General features: G+C 42.8%; 2 protein-coding genes and 1 long non-coding RNA gene across 3 annotated transcripts in view; 2 read left to right on the top strand and 1 right to left on the bottom strand.

The window, feature by feature from the left end:
- LOC310870334 (receptor-interacting serine/threonine-protein kinase 2-like) overlaps window positions 1-19,885 on the bottom strand; it is a 76,379-nt gene that overhangs the window by 41,498 nt on the left and 14,996 nt on the right. The gene's annotated exons all lie outside the window — the stretch shown is intronic.
- Window positions 534-1,048, top strand: LOC310870091. Its single transcript, XR_014570208.1, has 3 exons — window positions 534-604; window positions 694-798; window positions 954-1,048. It is a non-coding gene; the product is annotated as an uncharacterized lncRNA (long non-coding RNA).
- Window positions 1,388-9,443, top strand: LOC310871378 (kinesin-like protein KIF2C; the record flags this gene model as incomplete). The annotated part of the gene is made up of 11 exons (XM_083782863.1): window positions 1,388-1,396; window positions 1,727-1,822; window positions 2,064-2,118; window positions 3,342-3,504; window positions 4,420-4,510; window positions 4,645-4,708; window positions 5,268-5,359; window positions 7,013-7,155; window positions 7,605-7,818; window positions 8,450-8,560; window positions 9,232-9,443. 11 exons carry the CDS (start codon window positions 1,388-1,390, stop codon window positions 9,301-9,303), a joined length of 1,110 nt encoding a protein of 369 aa, XP_083638989.1. The 3' UTR covers window positions 9,304-9,443.

The raw sequence follows: 19,885 nt of genomic DNA on the forward strand, positions 1-19,885 counted from the left end.
TTGCAGCCATCCGTAGGTGCCCTTTGAGAGCGGTTTTGAAGGAGTCAAGGGATTCACATGCCTTAATGACTGTTGGTAGGGCATAAATGTGCCAGAGTTGGCCATAAGCTATTATTATATTTAGATGTGTTAATGTGAAAACTGTTAATTTCTCTTCAATTGATAACGTAATGATCACCAAATGGGATTTAATGTGCTTTTTGTTTCAGTCTTTTAATACCTGCTGAGCTTAGCCTTTCACTTTTCGGTTGGGGTGCATGTCAGTCTTTAAGGGCAGCCCTGCCGATTTAACCAGACTGTTAAATCTGTGATGGAGCTCTGACATTCTGATGACACTTACTGTAGACTGCCGTTCCAGCACAAAGTCTTTGTTTCTCTCCCCAAGTGCATGCTGTAGTTTACTTTGGAATAATCTCCTTTCCCACATTGTGTAAAAGTCAAGTTCAATCATTACTATCACAACTCGGCTTGCTGTTTGACTTGCATTTCACTTCTTTAGTTTCCAGGCCTTCGACAAGGAAAACGTGTATGCTTGTGGCGCCACTTCAATCCACATCCGTAGAGCCAACTCATCCAAACTCTGCCCTCCCCTCAACTGGAACTGGTTGGTATTTACTTCACCCCCTGATCTGGCTACATAAGACTAACATGCATCTGTACATTTATAACTAACTCTTATCTCTCTCTCCTTAGTGGCCACCAAAAAGGTGAGGAAGGATGCCGGCGGCTATAATCGTCCCCGTGAGGAGGCGAAGGAGAACGACGAGGCCCAGGACATTGTAAACAACATGGTCAAAGGTCAGGATTGGGGGTGGAATCATATTCACTGTCCACTAGCTAAACTACAACTGGCTATGAACCATTGTGTTAAACAAGAAAATGTTTCTTGGCAAAGGACTATATATATATATTTTTTTTTTAACTGACCCTAATGTTGCATATTCTGCACACAGGCCCAAGAGCATCCATGGCTCCAAAGGATAAAATCAAACCCAACAAACGGTCTGGTGTAATGAAGCCCCCCGATGCTCAAACCAAGAAGGGGAAGGTGAGACAAATTGCCTAGGAATTGTGCCAAAGGAATCCAGTCAATCGTCTAAGGCTAGGCTAGTAACATGTTAAAGGGATAAGAGGTCGCTACACTTGTCTTCAAAGTCTGAGCTAACCCTACAATGCCTTAATCTGAAAACTCACCTCTTCAGACCCCATAGATATTTAAAAAGAAATAGATGCCTCATTGGCCGTTGTAGCAGTGTGTGTTGAAGGAGGGGTGGAAGAATTTCCACTGGGAGAGGAAGTACAACGGGAACTGTGGAAGGCACGTTGTCACACTGCCACTCAAGTGATTACTGGCCAAGCATCTTTTCCGGGACTTACAGACCCGAACATGCGCTCTGTGACGCATGCTTCCGCGGGGCTTCGCAAGGAATCTCGGGAATGTTTTGCCCTCCCTTGAGCACAAGCATGTGTATATATTTTATTTAACCACAGTAGTTGCAGGTGAAAGTAGCTGGACTCAAATTTGGTAATTCCTCTGAGCGCAAGATTGTCACGTCAGTCATTTCTTGTAGCACCTGAAAAAAAAATGTCAAAGCTGCTCCAGTGGCTATGCCTTCTGCAACTGTTGTCCCTGCTACTGTGACTCACTGGACTGGCAGATTTAGGTCTGAGGCGTGCTGGTAGACTCCATTTGTCCTTTGGTTTAATTCCCATTTGTTTCCTGCAGTTTGGAGAGGTCTCCCGGCCCAACCAGAGGTTTTATGACATGATCCAGGAGTTCAGAGAGACCCTGGACATGAACCCTCCCAAACCTATGGATGAAGTAAGATGTTAATTTGTTTTGGTTTTTTTGCTCAATGGGTGCATGCTGTATCAATTTTGTGAGAATATGATCCAGTTTGCTGCTCACATAGAACCCAGGTGTGCAACTGTGCGTGCATTTTAATGGATTATGTTCCATATTTTGTAGCCCTACCTACGACCTAGTATGTCAGCTTAGCACATCTTTGATGGCTTATCGCTGATCTCAGTTTCTCAATTCTGATCTTAATTTCTTTGTACAGGTAGAAGATCAAAAGTTATGCGTGTGCATCCGCAAGCGGCCATTAAACAATAAAGGTAAGCGGGCCATTCAACAATGTTTAAAGAAGAAACATGTTATCAAAACTAGGGGTGGGTCCCGAACCTCGGGACCAAGTATGTACCGAACCGAACGTCTATCGGTTCCCACAAACACGCAGTCACACGATATTTCTTTATTTTCTTCCCTTAATAGACGCGCAGGGAACAGAGCTGATCTACAAGCCCACACGTGTTGCATCAGCGACGTCTTGTGGCTTGCAGAGGCGGAGCTATCTCTGCATTTTTGTGAAGTTTATGGGAGGAAACTTTTAAGAGGGGACAGGAATCTTGCGCCTTGCCTGAGTCTTCACTGCATACGTGCGCAGCATTGAATCAACATGAGACGAGAGAGGAGAGAGAAAGCGTTGGTGCACTCACTTCGAATGCGCACCCCCCCCCCCCCCGTGTGTGTGTGTGTACATGGCGTAGGGTTCAGAGGCCCAGTCAGTTTAGAGCTTGCCAGTTTGCAATGCACATTTCTGTTAGTAGCGCTGCCCCTCCCCCCCCCACTTCATTAGCGATGCTAATTTTCCCAGCCAATCGTGTGTGTTGCTCTCAGATCTCAGACATGCTTTTATTTGTTATTGATAATAAGAGAAAAAGCCCACAACACTAAAAAGGAGGAACACTTGTATTATACAGAATAGATATTATATTTAAATTAAATAATCACTATTATCCACAAATGGCTCAATAAAGGAGAGGATGTAATACTATTCATTATACTTCGTCTTAAATTGACATTGAGCTTTTTTGTTAAACAAACATTTGATCTCATACCATTTTGAAACCGAAATAAGGAACCGTTAAGAACCGGAATCGATAAGCAGAACCGGAATCTGTACCGGATTCGCAAAAATCCAAACGATACCCATCCCTAATCAAAACCTGTCATCAGTTTTGCTTGGAATAAATTGTACACTACTAAATGTGCTATATCTCTTGGTCATCTCGGTGCTCCCATGTTTCTGACCTTTACCACTTACATCCTATACTTTGTTCCTATGAGGTCGCTGTAGGCAACCTCATGGAATGGAGTAAATCATTGTTGGTATCCTCTACCCTGCGGAGCCATGAGGTGTTGCCAAAACAGAATATTACACTAAAATGCATGTCCCATACAGTATGACTTTAAATGAGTACTTAACAAATGTTACTGCGACATGAGGTTTTCACTTGACGGCTGATTATTTATTTTCCCTGATCTGTCATATTCCCAGAACTGGCTAGAAGGGAGATTGATGTAGTGTCTGTGCCCGGCAATGGAACTGTGCTGGTCCACGAACCCAAGACCAAGGTGGACCTCACAAAGTACCTGGAGAATCAGGAGTTTCACTTTGATTACTCCTTTGACGAGAGCGCCACTAATGACATGGTCTACAGGTAATCCTGTGGCCTATTTCTTTACTCCAGTGCTTCTCAAACCCCAATGTTCTACTGTATACAGCCACGGACGGTCTAATTTATTCATTTATTTTTCACTCTTGCCATGAGGTGAAACAAAAGACCAGCTCATGCTCCATACGACAGCATGCGTTTTTAAGCAGAATCTTGCAGATGACTTTCATTGGTCTGAATTACCTTTCAGTTTGAAATGCACCAGACGAGGCCTTTAGATCTTAGCAGTTCCCTACTCTATGCTCTAGGGATGCACCGAAAGGGAAATTCTTGGCCGAAACCGAATATAGAAAAAGTTGGCCGAAAACGACTATCCGAATATGATTAATATTGTATATATATTTTTTTCCTACCATGGTTTTACCTTAACCTTAATCCTACCTGATTTATGGCAAAACTTAAATAATAATCACTATTATGGGTCCATAAAACATTTATCCAGCTCTTTTGAATGCATTCATTGCATACACTATTCTGTGATATATATATATTTTTTTTCCTGCCTATTCGGGCCGAAATCGAATTGGCCGAAAATGCATTTTCTGCCGAATATTTTCTGTGGCCGAATATTCGGTGCATCACTACTATGCTCAGGTATTGTGACTTTGTGGGACCTATTTCCCTTTTAGACTGCAATTAACCACTGGAATCATCCCTGTTCTGGGCCAACATTCAGCAGAAGTGGTTAAAAGGACAGTATTAACCCATTCTGACCGGGCACCCATTTTGGTGTTGGCATCATGTTATGCTTTAGCTATTGAAAAATCGAAGAACGACTGACATTTTTAGAATCTGATCTCAGGTCAGAATGGGTTCATCAGACCAGTGTGTGTCCGGCGGAAACCTCGTATGAATCTGATCTCAGGTCAGAATGGGTTAATTATATCCCCCCCCCCATAGGTTCACAGCCAAACCCCTGGTCCAGTCGATCTTTGATGGTGCCATGGCAACTTGCTTTGCGTATGGACAAACGGGCAGTGGAAAGACCCATGTAAGTGTGTCTGTTCATAGTGCCGGAGAACACAAGATCACACATTTGATGCACTATGGGTTGAATCTGAGCCTACTAATGCAGTAGTTAAAATGTACCATGTGCTTATGGTATGTCACTTTACTTATTTCCAGACCATGGGAGGTGACTTCTCTGGGAAGCGCCAGAACAGCACTAAAGGCATCTATGCCTTGGCAGGTAAACCATACTCATACAATTTCCATACCAAAAACCATGTCTTAAAAATGGCTACCTCATGGATTAAAGGTCGCAGTCAAGCATAAAATGCATCGCGGCACCACACATTGTATGCTTGTAGATGGCTCATTGCTGGTTTTAATTATTTTGCATTAAAACTTGGAATAAATGCAACTTCAATGTTCCTAATGAGCTCATGTAAGCAAAGGTCAATCTTCAACTGGTTGACTATGGCATGTTACCAAAACATAATTATGCTAATTGTTTATGAAAAGGTGCTAATTCACAAACCGATTGGTTTGGACACTAGGACTTACTAGCAACATCTTTCAGTAATCAGATTTCTTTTTTATTGCTTTAATCCATGTGACCCCCACTAGGCTAGTTGGGTGTTAAACCACTTAATCCTGTATATTTTGTTGATGGGGTTCCCTAGCTTCACTGAAAATCTGATTCTTAGCTGAATATCGCTGACTGTTCACATTGCGCTGTGAGCTTGTAGATCTGCTATATGGGGCAGAAATGGGTCAACTTAAAAAAAATGTTGTCCCTTACACAGCCCACGATGTGTTCAGCCTAATTACCAGCCGGAGGTATGCCCACTTGGATCTCTGTCCATACGTCTCCTTCTTTGAGATCTACAATGGCAAGGTATGAAAACTATTAATCTAATAAACATGTGCTGTTGTACCCAAATGTGTAGCGATCACTTACATTTTCAACCTAATCTTTGTATCGGCCCTCAATGCTCATTAATAAGATGACACAGTGTCTGTCTACTCGCGCTGTTTCACTTATTGGTGGGCTAAGTATGGACACAATAGAGCACCGAAGTCCTGACGTAACTCGCTCATCCCGACGATTCCCCTGGTTCGCGGAAGTAATTTCTCTATGGAGAAAAACATGGGGTGATCTTAATATCGTCTACTATAAGTGTTGTGGTCCAAAAATAAACAAGCTGTCTCTGCGTTATTGTCAGGGAGGTGTCTCTGTATCGTTTGCAACAGTCAGTCACTCATATATGATAGTCTGCTTCTAGCGAAAATCTAACTAATTCAATAGCAGTAACATTAGCGTTTTCTCTCAGTCAGTTGATTCTTCATATCCATGAGTGAAGCGGCCGAGGTGACATGTTTATTTTTCAAACACAGTTGTTATATGAGGCGATCTAAAATCGCCTCAATGGGGATTTCAATGCAACTAAACAAATACATGAACCTGGGGACTGACGCCCTCTACTGAAAGTGACGTCAGACTTCGGTGCTCTATGCAGTTTGTATTAACTTGGAGCCTCCAAAGTCATTGTCTTCTGGGAAGTTGGTATGCTGAAATGAAATTATACTTGCCAAACCTGCCTACTGGTGATGCCATTGGTCGACCGGTTTCTGACTGTCCAGAAATTGTACAATTTTGTTGGTGACCAATTATCACTACGATATAATCTGATTACGATACCGTGCAACCCTACTGATAATTGGCCAGAAAAATGCCATATCGGAACTGTCTCAAAATGATCCAGATTATTGAATTGGTTTTCACCAGCAAAAATAGTAAATGAACTCATTGATAGATTTACATTTTTCCTTCAATATAAATCAAACTTTTCTAGAACAAAAGCCTAATCAAATTTGTTGTAAAATCTTTACTTCTGTGTACTCTTTTCCAAGTGTCTGTTTTCACAACTGAATGACTACTGAATGAGAAGCTATTTATTAAATACTATATTAAGAGGCTTTGGGCCTAGGGTTGTTTCCATTGTGGTCCTCTGTATATCGGCAGAAATCAACCTATTATTTATATAGCACATTTTAACAACCAGAATTGATCAGTGCTTCACCACAAAAGATACAAATTAAAAGCGATAATATCTGGCTGGAACTCCGTGCCCAGCTGCAGGGCTGGAGCACTGTCGGAAAACGAGGAAGTGAGTTGATCAAATGGAATCCATTTTCGGGTACTGCTTCGTCTATTTCTCACTCAAATATTTTCAGACTTTTTAGAGCAATGTTTAGCTGCAAATGACATTGTGTGTGTGTGTGTTTACATGGCTGTCATGTTGGAAACGGCAGTAAATCAGTGGGGCGCAGCTGGTGCTCCGAGGGTATTAGTCATTGGTCTGTTATAGAGCGGAGCGGTCATTATCCAGAAATAACAGACTGCTTAATTAAGCGATTGACCAATCGGAATAAAGCATTAAACAAAGCCATGTAATGGTTCATTTGGTCCACACTTCCCCACCAATTAGAATACAACATGACAAAGTGTTCTGGTAGGATCGAGTGAACTTGTGTTTTGTCATTTCAGGTCTATGATTTATTGAACGACAAGACCCAACTGCGTGTTCTGGAGGATGATCGGCAGCAGGTTCAGGTGGTCGGCCTGCAGGAAGTGGGTGTCTCTGCAGCGGAGGACGTCATCAAGATCATAGAAGTCGGCAGTGCTTGCAGGTAGGCTACAGTATATTAATGCTGAACAATGTCCCCCATGTTTGTGAAGGCTTTGTTTTCAACAATGGCAGATCTACAAGCCAATCTACTTCCATTTTTAACCCATTAAGACCTGAGACCATAGTCTACAAAATGTCTTCCAAATCCTGACCGTTTTCTGAAAAATGAAAAGGTTTGAGCACCAGTGCACCGATACATGTCAAGGACCAACTGAATTATCTTTATTTGGCCACAGACCCCCATCTGAAAATATATATTTTCCAGGCACCCCAGAAGCAAATATTTGAGTTAAAAATGTTCACTGAGAAATTTTCAAATATTTGCACCTTTTTCCCAGATTTTTTTTTTTTTTTTTTTTTAATGGCTATTTTTCAACAGCTAAAGTTACAAATAAATGGGTAAAAGCTAAGCCGACACAGACAGACTGTTCTCTTCTGTCACTCCTATAGGACGTCTGGCCAGACGTCTGCGAATGCCAACTCGTCCCGCTCCCACGCCATCCTCCAGATTGTCCTGCGATGCAACAACCGCGCACGGACCTTGCACGGAAAGTTCTCTCTGATCGACCTGGCTGGGAACGAGCGGGGCTCGGACGTCAGCAGCAACGACCGTGCCACGATGATGGAAACTAATGAGATCAACCGCAGCCTGCTGGCCCTGAAGGTATGGATATAAAAACGATCTCTCTCTGTTTCTGGCACAACAGCGCCCCTACTGGTACTAATAGTCATACTCGTGCTCATTTAGCCTCATTAACGTCACATACATGGGCGGACACGGACATTGCTGTTCTATTTTTGAGTGGTTGCACCACTCAAAAATAGATCTACACACTCACAGAGTTTGAATGCTGACTGAGAAGTGACAGTTTTGGAAATTATATGAATATTTTACTAAATAACATTCATGTTAAATAACATTCATGTTAACTAAAGCAGATTAATAATCTAAATATGCAACATAACTAGCCAACCCTATTTTACTTCCGTACAAAGGTATGGCAGACTCTGATCGGAGTTCCCCAGAAGTTATTTCTTGACGGCTTACTGTTTTAAAAGCTGAGTTAAAGCTGACATATCTCAGTTGTCCTTTAGTGACCTCTAAAGGCAGTGATCGGATATTATTATGAATCCATGAGCTGCAAAATACGGTAGACTATTCTAAAATGCACTTCAAAATATTGATGCTCAATATATATATTAGTTACACATGCACTCTATTTATTGTAACTTTTTTTTCTCCAGTAATTTGTACTCTGGGCTCTTAATGAATAGTGTTTCTCTCACTCCCACAGGAATGCATTCGCTCCTTGGGGAGGAACGGGGACCATGTGCCGTTCAGACTGAGCACCTTGACGAAGGTACTCAGAGACTCCTTCATTGGTGAGAAGTCCAGGACCTGCATGGTATGTATACAAACATGGAACCATTAAAATGCCTACTGGCATCCAGTGTGTTTCGGAATAAATACATTTAGTAAAAGCAATGCGTTTTAAATATTTAGGTGCATGTCAATCAATGCAAAAGGCAACCTTCCTTCAGTAATAACATGCACGACTACAATATGCCATTGAGACACGTGATAAAGAAATAATTGTGCAAAAGTCATGACTGTTGCACCATTTCTCCTACTGCGGTTTACTCTACAAAAAATAAAACAGTCACTGTTAGTTCCTACTTTGTTTTTGCAAATGGATTTAAATTTTCTATAAATAACAGACTTATTTACAATACGCAGACAAAGGAATCGGGGCCACTTTGTTTTTGCAAATGATGACTGTCGATAATGGTGGCAGCAATAAAAATGTATGCTAGAAATTACTCCTGGCTAGAAGTTTTGTATAGGCTCTATAAAGCACCATAGGCTAGCAATTATGTTGGCCTAGGACTTCTCTACGTGGAAGTGCCCACAACCTACAAAATTACAAATGCACTGGTATTTGGGTCTTTCTCCAACAGATTGGAGAAAAGTAAAGACCTGACGGATGAAAAATGCTTTAAAACCATGCAAATGACTGGTGCTCAGTTGGTTAAACATGAATAATAACGTACCGGCACCTTTCCTCCTTCTCGCCAGATCGCACTGTTGTCTCCAAGCATGGCTTCATGTGACTACACCATGAATACGCTGCGCTATGCGGACAGGTAGACGTTTATTGTGTCACCAACCATGTATTGTAATGCGTATCGTTACACCTGACCCTTACCATGCATATACAGAGAATGTCCATGCAGATGCAATTCACCTCTTGATTGGGTTTTCTTGTAATTTCTATTAGGGTGAAGGAGTTGAACGGTCCCAAGGCCCCGCGACCTGCCAATGCAGCAAAACCCATAAACGGCAGCTCCTCATCAGAGGAAGAGGAAGAGGAGGAGGAGGTCAGATTGGACACGGCTCCCAGATATCCTGACTGAAATAATAAGTCATACTAGTCTCTGACATTTCATTGATTGTTTTCCTCTGCAGGACTCGATCCAGTCTGACCCCTACGCCCTGGTGACGGAGCTAGAGGACAAGGTCCAGGGCGAGATACAGGTAGAATTTCCCTTGACTAATTACATGTCCTTGTTACTTTTTGAGACGGTTTCCGGCTTGGTGTTTGACGCTTCAAGTCATAGCTGCGTTGGAATTTGGCCGTTGGAATTCTAAATACATGTTAGGTGACCTGGGTATACTTTCCCCTCTTTTCCATTACCAATTCTCTCCCAAAATGCCTAAGCTCATAATGCAATTTTTGCCAATGTTATCAATCGTTAATTGTATGTCCAGAAGAGGGACTCGTATGGCTCATAAAATCGCATCTTGATCAAGAAGAGGGATGCGTATGGTTCATAAAATTGCATCTTGATTTGATTGTTTTCCAGAGATTTAGTCAAGTGTCTCAGAGAGCCAGTGAGGTTCTTGAACCAATGAAGCACATCTCATATGACGTGGCGGTTGCCCTCCCTGATCTGCTGGACTACTCGAGACGTGTGCAGGAATATTCCAGCAGTCTGCAAGGTTGGAGTTATTTATTGCACTCTTTAGATTGAGTGTCATGATACTTCTTGTGACCAAAAGCATTGCATATGCAAGCCATGGTGACGGCCAAAAATTCATTTTTCTCATGAATGGGCTAGTGAGGGCATATCGTTGCTGTCTGACAGAAACCTTGTATCCATATTTCAACTTCTGTTTTATGGGGGGGGAATTAATGCTGGTCCTAGAACATGCAAAAGTAGCAAAGTATTGTGATCTTGTCATTTAAATACTCTTGTTTTTGTCAGTTGGTCTTATAAAAAGTAGAGCTTGTGACCTATATTGGCTCCTTGGAACAGTTTTTTTTGTTTAGTTTTTGTCTTACCATTTCCTGAAGGTAACAATTTTGTAACAAATTAGGTTTCTATCTGACGGCAGTGATATTGTTTGCTGAAGTAGGAAGTATATGGTAGGGGGGGGAGTGGGGGGCGGTTGGCGGTCACCAAAATCAGAAGGGAACCCGGCAGTGTCACTGGTACTGTGCCATTGAAAACCTATATACTTCTTAGTGGATATGAGTTGGTGTTTTACTTTGCCCTTGCTTTAAACTAAATCTCTGCAAGGACATTGCTAATTCCCCCAGAATAAGGATGCTAGGGTTCACATGATTGAGGGGCACCAGCCCCTCCTATGCACAGCTTGTGTGTTTGTCTTTGTAGCACGGAATGTGGTAGGTTCACACGTTTGTTTATTTTTCTTCCCCGTGTGACTCAACGGCACTGCTCGAGCTCGCCGCTCGGTGGTCTTAAGCTGGTCTAGTATCTGCCCAACATGACTGAGGGTGTAGCAACTTTATCGCACCATATCAACATTGGCTCACTGAATGCTATCATTTCTCGTCTTTGCTAGAAAATAAAGACTAAACACAAAAAGGTCGAGGCACAGACAAATTCAAACTGACATGTCTGTCGGGTGGAAACCTGGGGCACGTTCGGAAATGGCGCACTGTGCGATGCAGACTAATGGGCGAGTGGGCTCCGGTGCGTTATTTCCGAACGCGCCCCTAATGTGTCAAACTGTTTTCAGTATTCAAATGTAAAAACATGGCAAGCAACACGTCTCTGCTGCGTTTCGAGCTTGCAGATCTGCTACTTTTGATGCTGTAGTTGATCAAGGTATGATTTCATAACTGTGTTTTCCTCTGTCACCATGTAGCTGCTGTGGAGGCTCTGCAGGCTGCTGTGGAGGAGGAGCGAGTGTCACGTCTGCCTAAAGCATCAGGCTCCCGTCGCCGCTGAGCAGCCCTGGAGAACGCCTGTGCTGTTACAAATGTTTGTTCCGTTTGAAGTTGTTCTGTTGAGCTTTTAAATGTTTTTTGTAATAAAGTAATTTGTCATACTACTTGGGTAATTTTGTCTTTAACTTTGGAGTGGTCCCATGTCTGTGAAATTATTCCTAAAGATATTTTGCCAAGATGCTGGTACAGTAGCTCCTAGTTGCCTATGGGCTCATTTCCCCTAATTTAAGGATGAGGCTGCAATTTTACAGATTGGTTAAAGTATTTTATTGATTCTAAAGTCTAGCTTGATATGCTATGAAATTGCACACTGACCACTTGACACGCCAACTGATGTGTAGGCAAAGTGTATGGGCATCATGAACTCCTTCGTCAACGACATCTTCGAGCGCATCGCCGGTGAAGCCTCCAAACTGGCTAACTACAACAAGCGCCGCACCATCTCATCCAGGGAGATTCAGACTGCCGTCCGCCTGCTGCTCCCCGGTGAGCTGGCCAAGCACGCCGTGTCTGAAGGCACCAAGGCTGTGACCAAGTACACCAGCTCCAAGTAAACTGCATTGTCTGCTATTAAAACACAACGGTCCTTTTAAGGACCACCCAATCTTTTCCAAGAAGAGATTATTCAAATAGTATAAGGCAGCAAATGGCCATTACAGAGCCTGTCAGCTAAACCGGTTAGTCCATGTCAGTAGTCTCACACTAATCTGAATAACAATGTAACCATTAATTCATAAGCAACAAAATAATGACTGAATGGCACACACACACGGGATATGTGGGCACTTTTTTTGAGTGGTACAACCAGCAATGTCCGTGTACAACTGTACACCTATGTGTTGATGCATTTTTATTGATTCATTCTACTCTTCTGTGCTTGGAAAGCAGAAGTGTGCATGTTTACACACACACACACAAGGGATATGTGGGCACTTTTTTTTTTAGTGGTGCAACCAGTCATACAACCAGCAATGTCTGTGTACACATGTGTTCAGTTGTTCACCTATGTATGAGTACCAATAGGGGCGCTGTTGTGCCATGCAGAGAGAGAGAGAGTACTGCACTGTTGCCTGCTAATGAGAGAGAGAGAGAGAGGGGGGAGTTGCACCACTCGGTTCACACGGGTGTGATTTTTAATGAGTGGGCACCTGGACAACTGCACTTTAGTCTATACTTGCCAGCCCATAGAACCCCATTGTGAAGCAGGACATGTTGAGTACACAAGGTTTTATGTTAGAAATGTTGAGTATGGGTCCCCCAGCATGTAGAAACTGTTGGATGCTAACTTGCATATGTTGAGCAATTTTCACAATTTAAATATGTGACAATACCATTAACAACCTATAGAAGGCAAAACATTCAACATTTCATCATGCTTTAAGTAGCATGTGACATGTCAAACTAGGGGGTTTTCATGATGCTGAATCCATTCCAAGCATTCGTTTTGCAAAATAAAACACTCATTGGGCTTGAAACGACCAGAGCCACTTGCCCAAAGTGCTGACATCATCACTTTTGTGTAAGGCCGTTAAGTCCGAGGACTGTTTGTTGTGCAAAAATAATGCTTGGAATGGATTCAGCATAATGAAAACCCCCTAGTTTGACACGTCACATGCTACTTAAAGCATGATGTAAGGGCCAAATGAGTACCAAGGTCAAGCACATTCATGTAACCTTGGCGTGGCGCTGTTGTTTACTTAACCCATTCTGACCTGAGATCAGATTCATAACGAGGTTTCCACTGGACACACACTGGTCTGATAAAATAACAGACCTACAAGCTTGTATCGCGCCACTCGGTGGCGCGATATGAGCTTGTAGATCTGCTATTTTTAAATAGATAAAGCATAACATGATGCTAACACCAAAATGGGTGCCCGGTCAGAATGGGTTAAAGGACCACTTCACCACTTTTCAACCTATCTTCATATAATAGGTCCTCACTAATAATCATGATAAAATGGCACGATTTTTTTCTACTCAGTCTGTGTCTCATATAGGAGGGCTGTGTGGGCAGTTTAGAAACCGTCTTCCAGTGACATCATCATTAGGCAGATTTCTTTTAAACAAGATTTTTTTACAAAAATGTTTAGATTTTCATTATCGTGAAAACGATGGCTTCCATTTTCGCATTGCAACTTTTCAGGACTAGAAAGCCTGCAGTTTCTATTAGCTTGTATTCCCCATCGATGATGTCACTGGAAGACGGTTTATGAACTGCCCACAGCCCTCCTATGAGACACAGACCGAGTAGAAAAAAATTGCGCCATTTTTTCATGATTATTAGTGAGGACCTATTATATGAAGATAGGTTGAAAAGTGGTGAAGTGGTCCTTTAAGTATCAAGTTCACGGGTATGGTGAGAGGGAGGATTGACCCGGAAGGGGCAAATGGTTTCGACCGCAGGTATGCTACCACTGTCAAATGCTGTGTGGAGAAATGCCTGTCAGAGAATATTCCTTGTTTGTGTCTATACTGATTATTGTTTCATTTTGAAATCGCAGATACTGATGCCGTACTACTACTCACTGCTTGGAAATAAACGTGTCAAAGGCAAGAGCTGCCTGCCTGTGTGTTTATTATCGCATTGTGGGGCTGACACACAGAACAAACAGTATGGCATTTAAACAGCGCGTCAACCAGGTTCAACTACGGGGTCAACTCCTCGAGCTCCTCAGAACAAGAAATGTAAACTTTGTCTCTGCTAATGAACAAAAAAGAGCTACTACAAATAAACTAAAGTTATTTTCAACCCTGTCTCCTCGCACATTATGTTATATCCCTTCACCCTAGACGAAGGTGCATAACAGGGCACTTGGAGAACTGGTCACCTAGGGGGAGAGATAACTGGGCAACTGGACAACTATGGTGCCCAGATGTCCGTATAGTGCCCACCTATCTTGCCTTCTGTGGAATGCATGGGACTGGCCCCGCCCACTGAGTCTATTTGAATAGGTTGCAGTCAAAAGCAGAGCATTTCCTGATTCCAGTTCCCTCACCAAGCAGCAGCAAGACCTTATCATCACTGCAGTCTCTTCTGAAAACCAACTAAAGGTAATTAGTGTACACGTCTGCTTTGCGTTCCGTGAGTGTGCTTATTTGGGCTTGCTTCCAAATGTTGTTAAACCAGCGGTTCTCAAACATTTTCATGTCGAGGAACATCTTCCATGACGCAGGTGATTCGAACCATAGGCCGCACAAAAATAATGGGATGGCGTATGTCCACGCCTCAATTTCAAATCCTTCATGTTTCTATATCCAGTCTGAAATGCAAACTAATGCAGTGAAATGAATGCAGTTGGGGTGGCCAGGTCTTCACTTGGTAGAACCAGTAGAAACACAAACATACCCTATTTCAAATTAATTAAAAAAATTAATGAGACCATAATTTACTAAATGCATTATAGTAATATTGATTTTTTTCCCCCCCATTTTCTTTCAAGAATGTGACTAAGTGAAAGTAGTGCCAGGTCGTCTAAGACTTTATGGACACAGCTAGATGACTTAGACTCTAAGTCATCTAGCTGTGTCCATAATGTCAGATTCCATTATTTCTTTATTTTGTTCTGTCAAACAGGAATGGGACAACCCTTTTCTGACCCTGGTCTGCTTTTCAAATTGGTTTGTTAGCTGTCCATCGTGTATCGATCTACAGGCCATTCCAGAATAGCTGTTGACGTTCACTAGCTTAGTGGGCACTCTATCAACTTTACAACTACAAGAAGGCATTTGACAGAGTGGGGAGTTTAATGCCTGCTCTATGATTAATATGCAAAGAGTGGCAATCTGGTCGACACATGAGACATTTATTCCTTGCTGCATGGTCCCTTAGGTGGTGGTCGGATGTGACGGTTTGAAAATTACAAAACCGGGTCGATATTGAATAAAAAACCGACCGAAACGGTAAAACCGACTTTGGACACTGGAGGGCGCACTTGAGTCATTTTCGTTTTTTTCCATAGCGGTGTAAAGACCATAATTTGAACAACAAAGTGACAGATTTAACACATTTGTCTTTATTTCTCAATGCTCACACAAATGGAAACAAGCCATAGTGTTTTCTTGCCTACTTGGGATCAATTATTTAAGCATTGTATTTGTATTAAACAATTAACGGCAACGCATCGTGATGCATCTGCACCAGGCGGCAGGCCAGATATATAGGGTCCATGAGAGTCCAAAACATATCGCTGTCGTGTCCAGTGTCCAGTCCAAATGTGAGCAACTGTACCTACTGTTTAAAGCCACTGGCCGCTTGACTTTTCGCTGACGAGAAACCCCTCGCCCCTGTCGCAGGGTAAACAAAACGTCATATAGCACATGGCTAATGTGCCAGGGAGGAGGAGGAGGCAGCGCGGCTGTAACTTTCTCCAGGCCAATAATGGATTTAATCATTCCAAATAAGTCTCTCCATTCATTGCTACGGTCGACATGCTCGTCTCGCTGTCTGTTTAGTTTTGACTAACGCAAAGCTACTGCTGCGCTGTGCAGAAGAGCCATTGAAGATTCCCAGATTTGCGACATTGAGGGGGCAGAAACTGAGCGCTCGAGCACTGTTCATGCAGCCTGGAGTTAAGCGGAGTGGGACTAGCAGGAGTTTAAGAGTTGAGATTGTAGTTGAGATTGTAGAGCTTGTAGATCTGTCTGTTTTTGCAGCGCCGGTGTCGGGGTAACAAAATAAGAAATTACAGGCAGAGATGAAGGAACTGCCAAGCAGCAGCAAGCTACGCTAAGCTATTAGCTAAGTTAGCTAACATCACCACCACCATGGCTGGTGTTGTGTTAGCTTAGCAGCTAAGCCTTAGCTTCTTGCAATGCTATAGCATTCTCGCTGTGCGGTCTCTGTGGGCTGCTGCTTCGGGAGATGAGGGGTTTCTACAGGCGGCTGCTATGACCAAATTGATTGTGTGCAACATGACAAAAATTATTGTACAGTGACTATTGAAACTTTATTGTAAACAAACAACACTGCGTGGTCCACCCAGCTCCACCCCCCTGCCCCCATTCACTTGAAACCTGACACCTGTTGTGTGTGTGCTGGGCTGCTGGCCGCTCTGCAGGCTACAACAGGCAGCCAGCAGTGAGCCTGAGCACCGCGGCGAGCGTTGCGACCGCTTCCGTCGGCAAACATAAAAATACGGTTCGGTCGGTTTAAATAAATTAATCCGGTTTACTAGATGAAACCGGATCGTTCCGGTTGAACCGGAAACCGTCACATCCTATGTGTCCTTCATTCTTACCAGGAGAGCTCCATTTAGCACGTACTTCCCTAGCCCTGTAAACATGACTCTCGTATTCATACGAGAGTCATGACGCAACTTCACCCTGGTCTTTGCAGACGCTACATTTACAAATAATAAAAATATATAAACATTCGCATTTCAAATATAAAGTACTCACAAAGTGTCCCACGGGTGTTAGTTAGTAGCAGCGCCAGCGATTAGAATTTCTGCATCCCGCGTTGTTTAATAAAAAGCATTTTTATCCGAGGTGTTATTTTGCCATTGGCTTTCAACTACGCGCCCCTATCGGTCGGGAGGAGGGTGGCACTCGGTGTGTTCGATATATGTACGCTGACCGCCCTGCCAATACAGACTAATAGGCGAGTGCGCTCCCGGTGTGCAACTGTGGATTTCCCAAACGAACCCCGTTTGAAAAAAGTAGCCGGAGAGCTCGGACAAAAATGCTTTTTATTAAACAACGCGGGACGCAGCAATTCTAATCGCTCGCGCTGCTACTAACTAACACCCGTGGGACACTTTGTGAGTACTTTATATTTGAAATCTGAATGTTTATATATACGGAAATCTTGTAAATGCAGCGACTGCAAAAAACAGGGCAAAGTTACTGCATGACTGTCATGATAATTATCATGGCAGTCATGTTCCAGGGCTAGTACTTCCCCTGCCACAGAGTAGGTCCGGTTGATCCCTCTATAGTTGTTGCAGTTGCACAGGTCTCCTTTCTTTGGGAGCTTAATGTTAATAACTTAAGGCCCTCTTTCCAGATCATTTTTAAGAGTGGCTGCAACAAGCTCACAGTGCTCTCTGCCTTTATGCCTTCTGCTGGGATGTTATCTGGTCCTGCTGCTTTCCCACTCTTCAGCTGTTATACAGCTGTTCTGATCTCCTCTCTGCTGATTGTAGGGTAAGTAGGCAGACTATTTTGTCCCTTTCTGATTTCTGTCAGGTTGTGTTCCCACATCAGGATTATAACAGAGCTTTATCTGCTTATTTAGAGCACATTTCACACAATGGAAAGGGTTGAGTCAGAAATGTGACCGTTTTTTTGTTCTCTTTAGACAAACTGAGTCAGAGGATTGTAATGTGCTGTTCATTCATGGGCTGAGCAACGTCACCACAGAAGAATCGTTGAAGAATCGTTTCTCCACATACGGAAACCTTGTCGATGGTAAACGGTCGACTTGCGATCCATATGGGCAACCACAAATCCATTCACATTCATGCTTTTATTCATCTTGTATATATTTTTTTCAATTCTCTTCAATGTTCTTTTTACACTTTGTGTCTACAGTTAAACTACGCACTGGATTCGGCAGAGCATGCAATGGAAGCAATTAATAACATGGATGGAATGGTGAGTTGATGATATATCACAGATGGTTTGATGGAAGCCATTTTGTAAGGCACTTGGTGGCCTGGTGACACAACGCGGTACTGCACCGAATACTACACAACTGACAATGGTTAGCTGTACTAATGTACATACTATTGACACAATGGCAGGAGTTTGAAGGCAGTGAGATCCATGTTTGTGCTGGGGAACGTTCCAGAGGTGGTTCCGGAGGTGGTGGCAGAGGTCGTGGCCATGGCTCAAGGAAAAGAGGTAGTGATGGGCTTTTTACCCCCAAATCATTGAATTTGGATTTCCCATCTCTGGCACATTTATTCTTAATCAATGTCATGTTGACTTTATTTTCTCCCCCACTCATATTTGTGCAGGTCGTGGACGCCAGTGACAAGAACGGTGGAGATTGAGGTTGGTGGAGGAGATGGAAGCTACGGTGGAGGTGGCGGCGGCTACTCCTAAACTTACTTTTGAATTGTTTTGGCTAATGCTAAGGGTCTACTGTTGGTCTATCTATTTCTACATAGCTGCCTCGTAAAATATAGAATCAATGTACCATTCTGCTAGCCTGGTAAACTATCCCGGTGCCACCATTTTTGCATGAATATTAATTTGGTTTTACTGAACTATTTAAATTATGCATTTTTGACATCCTGGTTACAACATGATTCAGCAATATGATTTATTTTGGTTTTCTGATTAAAGTAAAGGTGAAATGACACCTGGCGTGTCCCCAAGCTTGTCTCGAAGTCACCTCACCTAAATATGCACTGCCATTACTACTATAATGTACTTTGATATCACTGTTGAGAAAGGGTTACTTATAAGTAGTATTTTTTCGTGTGTGTGTGCAAGCCTGCTGCTAAGAAAGTAGTAGCTAGAAGGCCACCAAGAGCCCCAAGAAAGTGGCTAAGAAGCCCACTCCAGCCAAGAAGGTTGCCAAACCCAAGGCAGCACCCAAAAATAAGTAAACTGCTACATCTGTATACCCACCAAAGGCTCTTTTAACCAGGGGGGCAGTCAGCCAGATATTTCGTGAAGCCTCATTTGAAATCGGTAGTTCATAATAATGGCCTGTTGTGGCGCTGGACTGGACCCAAAAAGCCCCATAGCTCCATAGAGGCCCATGTATTTTGGCCCAACTTCACCTAGACTGTATTACCTTAATAAACATGGTCATGAATACTTTCTGCTTCCAGTCACTAGTTTAAAGTCTCATTTCTAATGTCATAATATTCTTTTTGGAAAATGATGGTCCCATTAATTAAAAAAATGACCATAAAGAAAAAAAAACATCGCGTATGTTCTGAGGGGCGTGGCTACCATTACAGTCTATGATCGGGATTCCCCTCCCACTCGAGTCAAAATAAAAACCAACGGAGAAGAAGGGGGGGAAGTCCCGCCTCGTTGTCTGGGCAGCCAATGGCCAGCTGGTCCAAAACGGAGCCAGCCAATGGCCAGCTGGTACCAAACGGATCTAGAAAGATGGCGACTTACAGTGCAGGAATAACAGGCTTCATTTTACGTCCATGTTAGACCCGGCGAACGCTTTGTCCATATTTTTTACAGTCTATGCTTTTAACCCATTCTGAACGGGAACCCATTTTGGTGTTAGCATCATGTTATGCTTTAGCTATTGAAAAATAGCAGATCTACAAGCTCATACGAGCTTGTAGGTCTGCTATTTTTGAAAAATCGAAGAACGACTGACATTTTTATAATCTGATCTCAGGTCAGAATGGGTTCATCAGACCAGTGTGTGTCCAGTGGAAACCTCGTATGAATCTGATCTCAGGTCAGAATGGTTGTTCTATAAGAGTATCCTCACTTTATACAGCATTGCACTGGAATAATAACCAGTTTGTTTACTAATAGTCAAATATCACA

The sequence above is a fragment of the Protomyctophum parallelum genome (genome assembly GCF_964188405.1).
Source record: "Protomyctophum parallelum genome assembly, chromosome: 14".
Lineage (NCBI taxonomy): Eukaryota > Metazoa > Chordata > Actinopteri > Myctophiformes > Myctophidae > Protomyctophum > Protomyctophum parallelum.